We start from the raw sequence: 14919 nt of genomic DNA, 5'->3' as shown, positions 1-14919 counted from the left end.
TGCTTGCTACAGAAATAGTAGCATAAAAGCACTCCCAAATAGAATAGAGTTATAAAAATTAGGTAAGAAGCCATAGGATTTTCAATATAACTTTCAGAACAGATCAAGGTGCTGCCCTTCAATTATATTGTGGTGTACATGTCACTCAGGATTTAACAAACAAGCACAGGAGAAGAAAAGAGAAAGGTGGTTACAAAAAATAATGGATAAATTAACACATAATATCTGATACTCAGAACGTACCTACAGGAATTTCATATCAGCAAAAAAACCTGTAACAGTAGAGCCTCATCAGAAATGCCTACAAATTCCCAAAGGACCAAACAGCCCTGGTAGATTCTATGAACTAGAGGACTGGGAAAAGAAAACCCCAAAATGAATGAAAAAACAACTTGAGAGGTAGCAAAAGTACATGGAATTTGAGAGGTGCAGGACCATGAAAGATAAGAGAGCAGGAGAAGGAAAGAATTATGTTCATACAAAAGCTTCCTTTAGAATGCAGCTGTCTACAGCTTCCTCACAAGGGGCAGAGGAGGGGCAGGCACTGTTCTCCTCTCTCTGGTGACAGTGACAGGACCTGAGGGAACAGCGTGAGGCTGAGTCAGGGGAGGCTCAGGGAATACAGGGGAGAAGGTGGTTGGACACGGGAACAGCCTACCCAGGGGAGTGGTCACAGCACCAAGCCTGACAGAGCTCAGGAAGCGCTTGGACAACACCCTTGGGCACACGGTGTGATTTTGGAGTGGTCCTGTGCAGGGCCAGGAGCTGGACTCAGTGATCTCAGTGGAACTCTTCCAACTCAGGATATTCTGATTTTATGATTCCTTCTCTGCCATGATGTCACTATTGCATTCCTTATCAACCAGAACCCGATGGTCACTTTGATTCTTTCTTCATGCTCCAAGTCTGAAGAATCAGAGGAATGCCGCTTATTCCTCCATCCAGCCACTAAGAGGCAAAGTTTTCTCTCTCCTTACAGCTAGTATTCAGGTCTAGCTGCTCTCCCAAGGTCAATTGACCTTTCTCCTTCCTGAATTTATTCTCTGTTTTCCTAAATCATACAATATCCAAGTGGCCAAAATTTCCACATGAAACTTCTTTGCTAATGTAACCAGTTTCCTGATGTTTCTTATTTTGCATTTTCACTAATATTTTGACATAAAAGTCTGCATTGTATCACTAATTGCACATTTGTACTCTTAAGCCTTGGAACTTGCATCCCTGCATGACCATCTCCATTCAGAATTTTTTTCATCTCAAAGTTGACTCTACTGAATTATTTACATACCCTGTTACATCATGGGAAATCAAGCAAGTCTTCCGTAAGACAGCATTGCTGCTTTAAGTTTTGCCAAAGACTCCTGCCAGGATCAACAGAAATTAAAAAGTTCTCTGTGGATTTAGTGATTGTTCTCCACAGAGAACTCTATCACCCCATGAATTTTTTAAGAGAGAGAACAGTTTTTGATGCCAAAAAGACTACATAAAATGGAGACATAAATGCAAATGTATTTCCTCTTTGATAATCATCTTATGCAAATATCAGTCCACTTACATCAGTGGTGTACCCTGCAACAAGAAGAAAATCTATCAGCTTTTCTCTTATTGAATAGAATTCATTAGTTTTTCTATCACTAATTTTTGCTTTGATTTCTTGTTTGCCATAGCTGCTGCTTCTTAAGACTGCTCAAATGTATTTGGGGTTTCTCTTTCTCTGTGAAAGGCCTAGTTAAAAAGCTAAATAGCCTTGACATTTATTTGAAATTTCTTGCTCCTCAGTAACTCCTATCAAGATGAAACAAACTTTCTTAGGGAGTAAGATATGAACAAATCTTCGTCTATCTGCTTCCTCCCTCCAAGATGGATTATCAAAAGTTTAAATAATGGCAATGCCTATGGTCTGGTGATCTTCATAATTAGTTCTGATATATTACTGAAAATACTTTCTGCTGCCAGAAGCAGGGAGAAGGGAAAGCTGCTCTTTGACGACCTCAATGAACATGAAGAACACATTTTAAACACATTTTATTCTGAACTTTAACCAAGAGTTCCCCATACCTATGAGAAGCCAGTGCAACTCCGAGCTACTTCCAGGAGCTCCCTGAGAAGAGGAGCACAGACCCCTCAGTGCTCTCTGTGATCATAGAGATACCACGGGAGCAGCACAAAAATACTGTTTCTGCAGACAGACCAGATACTCTGCCTCCTTTGTAAAGAGCTCAGCCCTTGCTTCCACACTAATCCATTTTAATTGTTTGGTTTTAGGAGGCTTCAGTTAAAACTCAGATTAAAAATGGCCTATTCTGTATCATTCCAGTCCACTGAAAAGTACATATAGGAAGACTCTTTCCAATACTTAAAAGCTATTTCAGCAAGAAAATTATTGCTCTGCAGAACAGGTGTTCATAGAATGCATGGTCTAGCTTTTCAGTTTGGACTAGAAAATACTCTTTGTATATTGTACATTGCAATGAAATTTTAGCAATTTTCTTATTTATTACATTATTTGTACTCCATCCATTCGTTGCATCCTCAGCATTACATTTCAACGTCATTGCTCTCCCACAGCTCAAAGAAAAGCCACCAACTAAGTGGTGCTAACTTACAAACCCATTGTGACATAGAAATGCCTAAATGTTCTGAGCCTCAAAATAGAACAGTTGCCAGGGTCTTCAGACATATAAAATATTTTCTGTAGGCCGTGATGTCTGACACAAATACACTGCCAGAGCAGGGTCAGCCAATTCAAAACCATAAATAGCAGAATGGTGGCAGAAAATGTTAAAAACAATTACAATACACATGTTCTTTCCTCCTTAGGACAAAAGATTCTCATCACGTTCCTTTTTGCTCTGCCAGAAATATTTAACTGATTTCTGTTTTGTGGTATAAATACATAAATCAGTTTCTGTTCCTGTTTCTAGACAGTTCATTTTATGTAATACATTCATGTGAATCAAAGTACTCTGATCTCTATAATTTCCTTATCTCTAAACCTTAACTACCACAAATAAGTTTCTAATGGAGGCTAGTGGGATACAGTTTCTAACACACGAATTTAGGAAAGGTTTGAAGATAGACTGCCCAGTATCTCCAGTGTTATTTGTATACATCATTACTTTGATTCAAGACTGGAGCACATATTTGCCCCATGGAAAATGAAGGGAACAGGATGGTTTCTATCTTAACACTATCCTCACAGGGAAGTAAAATCCAAAAGGAGGAAAGTGACATCACAGGGCAATGATTGATCCAATAGGCAGTTCACAATAAAGGAGAGGAATCATGCTGCAGGCAAGGCTAAAAAGGGAAGCAAAGACAACCCTGAGCACTATCTATAGATAGCCCTAAAGTGGGAACAAACAGAATGATCTGGGTCACAAGAGGTCATGCAGAAATGTTGCCTTCCAGTTTCAGTAGCAGTATGTTCACATTGGCAGGACTTTATGCCTGAACAACCCACGCAGTCAAAATCGGCTTAAGTCATGGAGCTAGTTTTTCTTACAGACAATCATGCTCTTGCTTTTTACATACAAAAATTGTTAACAAAAAGCAAATTTCAAAATCTCAAGGATGAATATTCATGGAAACTAAAGTTTAAAGAGATCAGAAACCATCAGTTTCCCTTCCATACCTTGGAAGTGGGTGAACATCACATTTCTCTTCATGTAGGTTCCCAGCAAGCAGTTCTTAAAAGAAGTCAACAGAGACTTTTTCCTTAGTCAATGCCATGGCCAGTCTCATTGTTCTGGTCAGACACCTTGCAGAAATACTCCACAGCTTGGAAAATAAGCATTTTTAAATTGCCTAAGGGTAGACATACATACTGCACAGTCCTGTAAAGAGATAAATGTAAGAAGCAATAGAGCTTTGTTAATGGTGCATCTGCTCACACTAAACTATTTATTGCTGATGAAAGCATTTTAGCTTATTCAGAATTAATACAGATCTCTGAAAAATACAGTGTTATTTCTTGGAGACATCATTTAAAATTTCTATATTCTTTTCATAAATTACTGCTTCTGGAATGACAATATTTTTCTGAGAGTATAGAACTCTAGTGGTTTTTCAAGTCCATCTACTGAATGAAATTCAGCCAGGCAAACGAGAAAATCTTCCAATAGCTGGCACATTCAGTCATGATGGAACAGCTCAATTTGAAGAGAAAATATTCATAATACAACTTCTCTAAAGGGAATGCTCTGTACAAATCTAAATTAGAATCCAGTAGAAAACACCATGGAGATGTGGATATCTGAATCCAAATTAACTGGCAAGTATTTGGTGGTCTTGGACACATTGCAAGTTATTCCCTTCCCTCCTTCTCCATCAGAATTTTTTGGTTACAAAACACCAAAAGAACAATAATATCTATTTGGATGTCTTTAACCAGATCCCAAACAGGTTAAATTTCCACTCATGTACCTGTATGAGCAAACTTACTGCCAATATGGCACACAAGAATCCTGCTCCTCTTTCTTGTAAAAGGTTGATTGAAAGGTCTGTTTAATGGATTGCTACATTTCAGAAAATAATATACCATGAAAAGGTTCACTGCTTGCCAGCAAAAAGCATTACAGGAGAATTCCACACTGAATTCACAGCCAAAATGGGAGGCATCCCTACAAGTGGCAAAGCAACAATCCTTAAATCGTATCACATAAACTACTTCATTTCTTTTGTTCTGTGAACAGAGGAGTGTTTGGGGCATAGGTTAGAATAAGAAACTGTAGTTATATTATTAACAAGTAGATTAATCACTTTAATTGCCAGAAACCTAATAACAGCAAAGAAAACTGATTCATAGCATATGTCAGAGTAATGCTAGTGTAAAATAATAACATGAAAGAAGACAAATTGTCCCAGAAAACATTTTACTCCCTTGCAGGATTATTTAGCCTGCATTGTTAATCAAATTTGGCATACTCACAATTTTGAAAAGGAAAAAGAAAACAGGAAAAAAACCCCACAAACATAGACACACTCCCAAGGCAGAAAAGGAAGGTATTAAAAACATTCTCATTCAATCTGTGTGTGATTTGATGTCTTAGTTTAAGTATTTTTTGCTCTGCCACTTTCTCTAAGATCAAATTTATCTTTCATGGGCTTAATATATATTCACACCCATTCAGACCTTGTCCTTTTAGCCAGACTGGACCACACAAAATAATTTGTAATATACCAATGTGTTTATAATTTGAAGTATTTGAAACATGTTCTAGCTCACATATTTATGACAAGCCTAAGGCAATTAAAATCGAACCAGCCCAGCCTCTTATGTAAACTAATGGCTTAGACAGGTCTATGTGCTCTTTGGAGTCTGCTCAACCATCTAGTTATCTTTCACTAAGAAAAAAAAAAAAACCACAACAAAAAACAAACAAACAACAACAAAAAAAACCAACTAAAAAAAAACACAAAACAACAAAAAGAGAAGATAAAAAGGGTAAAAGATCTGTAACTCCAGACAGTAGGAGAAGAATGTCTGAAAGTAGCTGGCTATAATTTTACTTAACAATGACACAAAAACAAACAAACAAACAAACAAAAAAGGTAATACTATTGTTTTCAGTAAATATCACAGACCTTTAGTTCCGATCAATTTGTATTCTGGCGTAACTTGACACACAAAACATAGATCAATTCTTTCACAAGCACAGCTTTTCTTCACATCATTTAATAAAGCAAACAACAGTTAGGAGTAAACACAGATTTTACCTGCACAAAAGGAAACTGAGCTGAGTTCAATAGGCTTGTAACCTTTCCTGCAGGGAAGATGCTCCATTTTCAAACATCTTTATAGGGAGCTTTTTTTTCTTGCTTACAGGAAATACTGTGTAATCAGGAATAAAATCCTTCCAGGTGACAAGGATACTCACAGCATAACCCTGCTAAGAGATGCTTGGAGGTATTTCTGTGCACAGTTACATTTTAGTACAAATACTTCTCTCCGCATCAGAATGAATAAGTAACTAATTATAGACACCGTATAAGGCTAGAAAACTATGGAAGTTTGCTGTGAATTCTACATATTACCTACATGCTCCAGCAAGACAGTGCACCTGCTCTTACTGACACAGCTAAGTATAACAGATGATTTTATAACAATGATTTGTTACTGAATATTGATTTAAGTGGCTTAATTCTGAAACAAGAAAGAGGTGTTTGGGTTTTGACTTTCCGTCAAGATGAAAAAATTTCTTTCTTATTACACAGTTTCAGCACTGCTGAGAACAGAGCTAGGTGTAGGGAAGTGTCATTTACCACAACTGAACACTGAGTGGTGCTATTTGAACAAAAATGGATTGTATTTGGTCCTTAAAAGTTTTGGGATGTGCTAAATAACTTTTTGAGTAATAACGTTTGGCCTAAAAAAGAAACAGAAAAGAGACAAGTTTCATGAATTACTGTCCAAATTGCCTGATGATAACATGTAGCCCAGCTGTCCATGCAGAAAAACATTTTCTTTTAATTGTAAGTTGTCCAGCATTCAAACCTTACGAGAGCAAGCCATCAAGAAAACGGTGACAGTTGTAAATGGATTAAATGTGTTGTGCAAGGATCTCCACCATCTCTGAAGATCATTAGCTTAGCCTATCTGGAAAATAAACACATGGCATAGACACTTAGCTTGCCATGTAGACTTCAAACCAAGATAATAACAAAGCAAAACATTTACAATCAAAACATTCACCTGATGCATTCACTACACTAAACATTAGGAAGTTTTTCACAGTGAGGGTGGTAAAACACTGGCACAGGTTGCTTAGGGAGGTTGGGGCTGCCCTGTCCCCAGAAATGTTCAAGGCCAGGTTGGATGGGGCTTGGAGCAACCTGGTCGGGTGAAGGTGTCCCTGTCCATGGCAGGGGAGGGCTGAAACGAGATGATTTTAAGGGGTTTTTTTAAGGATTTCAACCCAAACTACTCTGTGATTGACAGTATTCACCAATACTGCAGTGATAATGGAGTGAAGTCATTTATTGTGTTAAACTGATGCACCTCTCTGTGTAATATGGAGGGTAAAAGGTAAGTGCCCTAGGAGGAACACTCGATTGACCTGAACTGTTCTTACTGCCCTGGAGAAGAGACCGAAGTGTTAAGTGACGGAACAAGAGCAAACAGGCTCAGGTTGCTCTGGTGAAATTCAGACAGGATCCACCGAAAGGATTGTCAAGCACTGGAACAAGCAGCCCAGGGCAGTGGAGTCCCCACCCCGGAGATGTTTAAAAGATGTGTGCACATGGGAACACGGTTTCGCGTGGACGTGGCAGTGTTGGATTAAGGGCGGGCCGCGCCTTTCCTCCCACAGCCACCCCGCTACTCCCGGCCCCTCACAGCCCCGCTCCGCCCTCAGGGCCACTCAGGCCGCGCCCCCGGCCCCTCCCACCCCGCCCCCGGCTGGCCAATCGCGGCCCCGCCCTCCACAGTCTGGCCAATACCGGCCCCGCCCTCCACGGGCTGGCCAATCGTGGCCCCGCCCTCCACGGGCTGGCCAATCGCGGCGCGGCGCGGTCGCTATGGCGACGCAGGACGCGGTCCGGCCCGGCCATGGCCTCCTACAGACTGGGAGTGCGCATCGGGAACTGGCTGGAGGAGGAGTGCGCGCAGCAGGTACCGCCATCCCCGCTCCGGGCTGTGCCCGGCTCCCTAAAGCCACTGTAAACGCGAGATTGTGGGTGCTGGATAACACATTTGCTCCTCTCTCCTTTACCAACAGGAGCTCCTGAGGGATTTTATCCGGAAGAGAGAGCAAGGACAACTTTTAGTACAGAGATTAGCCAGACTTCAAGAGAATATTTTCAAGAGGGTAATTTTTAAAGAGATCTCCAAGATCCCACACAGAATGGCGTAACTCTTATTATTGTTCTTCATGCATTAATGAGAATGATACGGAACTAAAATAAATATATAGCGTATATATATATATATACTATATACTAAAATACTTCTGATGTTAGGTTCAGATAATTCTGTAAAATACCGTGTAAATTCTAACTTAGGTAGAGCTGTCAATATCTTCTGATGGATTTGTTCACTTTGGAGACACCGTGTTGCTTATGAACCCAGACAACAAATCCTCGGATTTGGAAGGGACCTCGGAGCAGAGGGACCCCGAATTGTGTGGGGATGTGACCCTGGCTGTTGACATGGAAGAAGTGTCCCTGTATTCCGACGAACCCCTGCAGATCTCACATGGACTTAGTGCAGTCAAGAACGTGGACCCCATTGGTCGGAATGCTTTCTGTATTGTAAGGTCTGCTACTTTATCCTGAGTTGGTTTTCAATTATTATTTTAGTTTTAGGTGTCTTGTTTGGAGAAATATGCAATGAAGTTTGCTAATATACATAGGAATATGAGTAAATTTAATTTATTTAAGAGTCTTCAGTCAGACATCAAGCATGGTTCTATGCTCCATATTTATTTTGATTAATTCCAAGGACCTCTAAATGAGCTTAGGTGTGAACACAGATTCAAGTTCACTGTATCATTTGGTAAATTCTGCTCTTGTTTTTATTCCAGTTGTAGACAAACATGTCCAAATATCACTGCTATTAATATTCACTCTCCTGCAAGCAGAAATATGTGTCATTGCATTTGCTTTCCATGAAGTGAACATGGTTCTGTTCTAAAAAACCCAGCATAATCTCTCTCCCAAATATATATTTAATTGTTGCTGTTTGTTGGAGAAAAACCAGAAGAACGGGGTCCTGCTCAATAATCAAAGGCTCTGCCTTAGGTTAAGATATTTTACCCATTTAAAAAGGTAAACAATACAAAATGTTGCCACAAAGCAACATCTAACTGTAGACCAAAACAGACAAAAAACCTAAGCAATACTAAAACTGATGATTTGAATGTACCTTTTTTCCTTTTTGCAATTTTAACAGTGTTGATGGAAGTGCAGTGGGTGAACCACTTCGATACGGGCAAAACTTTGTTCTTGGGACGAAAGGAGGGGTTTCTGATGAGCTGGTAAGGCAATAAAATTGCAAATGGCAGTGGTAGCATATACTGGTAATGTGCATTGAATCCCTCTTCAAGAATAAATATATGAAGCTGTACACTGGTGCAACATCTTAGTTTTGCAGAACAGGCTCCGAATCATGCAAAGATCAAGATAAATAATGCGTAATTAGAAAGTTTATGCTACTGGCCTGAGGTCAGGTGTGCAGACCAAGGGGGCTGTTAGCCAGAATGACTGAATAAAGGAAATCTAAAAAAGGAAAGAAAAATAAATCACAATTAGATTGTGAATCATGAAAGAATTCTTCAAGGAGATTTTAGGGTGTTTTCACTTTGAACAACTCAAGAGTTGGACTTCATGATTCTCTTGGGTCCCTTCCAACTCAGAATATTCTGTGAAACTCCAAAATGAGAAGATTTCCTTTCTTATGAAGATAATCTATAGTAGGAATATAAATTCAAGCACTATTCTATCATTCTGAGGAAGCAGATTTCTATTAAATAGTAACATTATTTCCCTCTGCAAATTAAAAGCAAATAAGGCATTTACACATACGTATGCACTCAAAATAAATCACCACGACTTTGAAAAAGTTTTCCTTCTGAACATTCACTTTGGTGAGATAAAAATATTTGGAATGTAAATCCAGTTTTAAATCAGTATTCACAAATACTGACTAATAACTACTTAATGAGTTTATCAACAGTATAGAATCTATCCTATGGGTTTTGCCTGCATAGTTTTAGCTGGGAAGACTGGTCTGTCAGGAGCCAAGAGCAAAGGTTTTTTTGTTCAAAAACATGTTTTAAAATTACGTATCTTGTTTCTTTTACATTAATACTGTCCCTAATATATATTTTCATTTACAGTTTTATCTGGCAAGTGACCACAAAACATTTAAAGATTTTGCTAAAAAATCTCGCCTTCAGAAAGTATTTTTGACAGCTGAGCTTTCCTATTTGACCTTCTGGCAAGCTAAGTCCTTGGATCCACAACTGCGTCTTGAACATGAAGGATTTCCAGTTCCTGTAAGAAATTAAAACTGTAGGAAATGTTATGAAAAATTAATTGAAACAGGTGGACTACTGAGAAAAAAATGTTATGTCGATTTTATTCACATATTTCCCTTATGCCAGTTCTGACCTCTACTTTTAGGAAGAGGAGGAGGGAAGGAGCAATCTCCTTAATTAGGGAATCTGCTTATACAAGTATTTGTTCAGTTTTTTTATCAGAAATTTTCAAAGGTTGACATTATCATGTTGTGAGGGTGCATTACTTGCCTGTTTTTCAGGCCTTTGGAGACAGTAAATTGCATTTCCAATATTTGGAGATGTTATTAAATAATAGGTCCTGTACATTAAATGTCTAGTAAAATTCTCAAGGCATCTGAATAAGTGGATGATTTTCCAAATGTTTTCAACGTTTTGTAAATACAGTATTTTCCTGTACCAGATAACTCTAGACTTCCTGAAGTGCTGGTGTACAACAGAGTATCCCAAATACAACTGTTCCTTTGAAGCCTTGAACTAAGACCCATTTACATGAATAACACAGTCAAAATTAAATTGTTAAAGACAGTCTTTATTCACAGTATTGGTTTTAAAATGTTTGTCAAATGTCTTCCCTTGTTCTTTTTTTTCCAGTCAGGAACTAAAATTATTATTACTCATTGCTACACCAATCGCAACTTAGCCGTTCCAAGGACCTTCTGTGTGTGGTAAGAAAAACTTACAACTGGCAGGGGTGTGCAAAGTGATGTGCCAACATCAAGAGTTACTGTGAGGAGCAAGAGAGGTGCTTTAGGAACACACTGAGGAAATGGAAAATAATGCAGAATGGGATTATTTCTCTTTTCCCTTATTTTACTTCTTGGTTGTAATGTGTGCTACTGTAGACAGTTGGATCAGTCTTAATTGTTTGGATTTTTTTTTTTAATTTTTCATTATCATATCATTCTTTTACTTTTCTCTAATTTCTTGGTGGTTCTCCCTTTGATTATCTTCAGCAATGTCAGTTGTTTGGGTTACTTTTGAAGGAAAAAAATTATATACTAAGAAGTGTAAGGAAAAAGAAAATAAAAACACACTGTATAAAACTCTATGCTTATGTCCACCTGAATCAATGTCTCAATAAATTGAAGTTAATCCTCAATTCGGTTAATATACAAGCATGAAATTAATATTGATTAGGCCCTGCTAAGGAGTATACCAATGTTTGCCATTAGCTTCTTAGCAAGACCCGTCTGAGTGTTTGTGTAAGGTTTTTGAGGATGAAAGATCTGAAAGTTTGAGGCTGAAGAAGTCCTTGAGTAGCCAGAGTCCTCCTCAGTCAGAGAGGAGTGGGAGTGAGGGCCTAACCAGCATTTGCAAGTCAGGTTGGTGTATCAGGGCCTTATTCTGCCGGAGCTGCTTTTAGCTCTGAGGCTAGAAAGATGGCATTTATTTTGGATTTCAAATTCCTAAATTATTCATAGGAAACAATGTGAATCATTGTGTTTCTTGTAAAGGTCTGGTATTTGAAAGTGCATGGTGATATTTCTGAGTAAACCAAGAGAAAAATGAGGAAATCTCGTACAATTCACAAGAAATGAAGATGTGCTGAATTTGTATTTATGTTAATTCTCCCTTCCTATCCCATCTCTTTTGACTTTGCAGGACTCATTTTGGAAGAGAATTTGAAGTCATCTGTCACAATTATCTGAACTCCCACAGAGTTGAAGAAGATAAGAATTACTGGGAGATAATTACAAGGAATCCTGGTCCTGAAGATGGTACAATGCTTGAAAGACACGAAGGTTTCCCAGAAGGGTATAAGAATGAATGAGTTTCATGAAAAGACAGGGAATATAAAAGCCCAAGACTCCAACCAGAAGAGGTTGACGAGACACTGATTCTTCTTTCTTTCTGTTTAGATTTTAGAGATGTTTATTTTAAAAATGGAAATGAAAGTCTGCCAATAGTAATATTGCATAATCTCATTAACTCGTCAAGGTTATAATGGGCAAAAAACTCTTAAAATTTGATGAACAACACACCAAAAATTGTAAATCAGGAAAGGCTCCTTTTTCCATTTTCACCTTCACTGGTGACAAAAGTTGTCACAACCCAGGAAACATAATAGATTTTCATTAAATTACTGGCTCTTGGAGCATATTTAACCAATTCTTCCAAAGCCAAACCAGTGTCACAATTTTTAAAAGGGTGAGTGGACAGTTTCCAAAACACTGAAAACCAAACACACGCGAAGTTATCATGGGACGCTTTGACATTTAAAGTTCATCTGAAAGAAAGTTGGTTGTTGAGCTTGTTCCACCCTCCATCTAGCACAACATTGCCAATTATTAAATCACAAGTGAGTTTTTTATCTTGAAATTATTTTCTAATTCATGGATATAAATTGAGGTTTTTATGTTTGTACATGTATTCTAAACACTTTAATATCAAGTAATCAAGAACTTGAGCTCAATGCTACAGACTAGAGACTTACAACAGCCTTTTCCATGCATCACCATGTTCCATTTATCTCTCACCCACAGCATTTTCCTATCCTTAGTAGTTTCTAAAAAGTTTGAGGTAGAGCTTAAATTGTCAAAGAAAATTGGGCACCTACAAGTTTCATGAAAGTAAATGCCAAAGCATAAAACAATTATGACATGCTTTAAGTTTATCCAGTAAGAAAAAGATTGTAGTCTATGTTCCTACCTAATTAGACAACTGAGTATCCACATGAAAAAAATAAGGCCTTTGAGGGTAGAAATTTCAGCTGAAACTCACATTTTCTTTAAAAAAATTCAATGACGTATAAAATGCAAAGACTTGGAAAACAGGTATCATTACTGCATACATTTATCTGTTTTATATAGAAGCTGAAAAAGCATCACAGAGAATCTTCTACTGTATGGCATTCCATTATATCCATTTTGTTAAATATATATTTATTTCATCTCCTACTGTACCACCACAAGAACAGGTTCTTTCTGCAGAAAGTAAGTGACTACTGAGTAAAATACCACACTGACCTTGATTCATAAGATCTTCAGTGATTATAAAGGTCAATTAAAACTTTCTAAGTTCTCCAGAACAAACCCACTGAACTTTCACAAAAGAAGGGATTGGTCCTAACATATCTTTAAGCTCTATTCTCAAATAATCTATTTGAAGCCCACAGGCAAGGCTTGCAAAGTTTTGCCTTTATTCAATATAAATTAAGTCAGCAGACTGCAGCTCCAGCTAACTGGCATTTGGCATACAGGATCTCAGAGCAGCAGGCAGATCATGCTGCTGTGACATGCAGGTTTGCTTGGAGGGACTGTACTGCAGAGGACGGCTTTAGAATCACACTCCTTATATGCAAACCTTTACAGACCTATTATAGATGGGCTATTATAGAGGAAATTATTTTTAGGGACTTCTTTCATGTTTTCCTTTCATTTTCCATGTAATGATAATTAACATGATGTTTGATGTTTTTCTAGAGGGTCTGTTAATAGTCCAACATTCAGAGGTTAAAATTTGCACATTTTCACAATGGATTGGCATAAATCTCCTCATATTTTGTAGATATTAAAATTTAGTAGACAAAGTTTTGTAGATATTTTAGTATGACAAACTGCATGAATGCACTGTAGTGTTTCTAACTTGGCCACTGTAGACTTTTGCTGGTATTAGATGCAGCTATTTCAACTCTTAAGTCTCCTAACTCTGGGTCAAATGTAGGAAACAAGAAAAGGCTTTAAATCAAAACCATTTCTGAAACAAAGCTTCGTGTGAACTCCTGCAGGAATGAGGACTGTGTGGGCAGGGTGCCTGGGCTGGCCGAGGTTTTGGGTAGGAGTGTTTGTGTGTGCATTTGAGGGGAAGGAAAACAATGCAAGCTGTACAAAAACAAGCTTTGCAAAGACTTAGAAAAAAACAAAGAGAGAAACAGATACAGAAATGAGTACAAAACCAGGTAATATTGGTGCTGATTAAAAGTAGCTTGCAGACTTGTGTGTTTTGATCACTCTGTGCTCATTGGAAAGGATTTCTTGAGCTGAAAATAAACAGGATTGAATCAATATTCCTGATTCCATTAGCAGTGTTAAACCCACAGATTTGTGCAGAGCTCCTATATCATCATATCATATCATATCATATCATATCATATCATATCATATCATATCATATCATACATATTTATAATTAATTCATGATAACAAATACGGATACTTAACTGTATTTGCGAATTTTTAAGCTGTTTTTTTGCACTTCTCAATATTGTCCACACGATGGAAGCACATGTTTCTAAACGGCACAATTCCTGCCATGTCTGTAAAACAGCCTGAGATCTTTCACTCCTGATGAGTCCTTGACACAATGCCACAGAAGGAAACCAAGTTAAAACAGACTTGAATTCTAGGCTAGGATACGTCATTAATGTTATGTCATGGTTTTGGAAAATAAAGTTAAGCACAAAGGTAGACAGAGCAACACAGGACGTTGTGCATTGCATACAATGAACTTCTTTATATTAATTAGAACATTAAGTAACTGGTAACCAAAGCATCATTAGAGGAATTAGGAACTTTTTCTTTCACTTTCTATGCAAATATGTGAAACGTGATGTGTGACAAGCAACGCTTATTTTTATAGGGGTACTGTTCTTGCTTTCGACAATTTACGGAAATTAAAATTATGCCCATTTTCACAACAGATTGACATAATTCTGCTTTGATTCTGTAGGTATCAAACTAGAAAAAAATCAGGCTATGTAGAGTGCACTGTAGGGTTTGTAATTTATCCTTTTGTTGATAAACACAGGATTTAATATAAAGAATTATGGGATTGAATATTAGTGGAGAATATTAACAATTCTGCTATTTCCAGTTAGAGTCACAACATTTCTGGTGGATAAGGCAATGGAGACCTGAACCATACCCCAGACCTGACCATTGTGTTGCTTTTTCTTGTCCTA

General features: G+C 37.9%; 1 protein-coding gene across 1 annotated transcript; it reads left to right on the top strand.

Moving 5' to 3' along the window:
• Nucleotides 1–7549: 7549 nt before the first annotated feature.
• Nucleotides 7550–14023, top strand: CFAP161 (cilia and flagella associated protein 161). Its single transcript, XM_066196218.1, has 7 exons — nucleotides 7550–7612; nucleotides 7719–7808; nucleotides 8002–8255; nucleotides 8891–8975; nucleotides 9837–9995; nucleotides 10611–10684; nucleotides 11622–14023. The coding sequence occupies exons 1-7, from the start codon at nucleotides 7550–7552 to the stop codon at nucleotides 11788–11790; spliced, it is 894 nt and encodes a 297-aa protein (XP_066052315.1). The 3' UTR covers nucleotides 11791–14023.
• The last annotated feature ends 896 nt before the right edge of the window (nucleotides 14024–14919 follow it).

The sequence above is a fragment of the Chamaea fasciata genome, unplaced genomic scaffold, assembly GCF_029207755.1.
Source record: "Chamaea fasciata isolate MVZ Bird 193981 ecotype frontalis unplaced genomic scaffold, bChaFas1.0.hap1 SCAF_14, whole genome shotgun sequence".
NCBI classification, from domain to species: Eukaryota; Metazoa; Chordata; class Aves; order Passeriformes; family Sylviidae; genus Chamaea; species Chamaea fasciata.
Note: the sequence above shows the minus strand (reverse complement) of the source record. Positions and strands in the feature narration are given on the sequence as shown.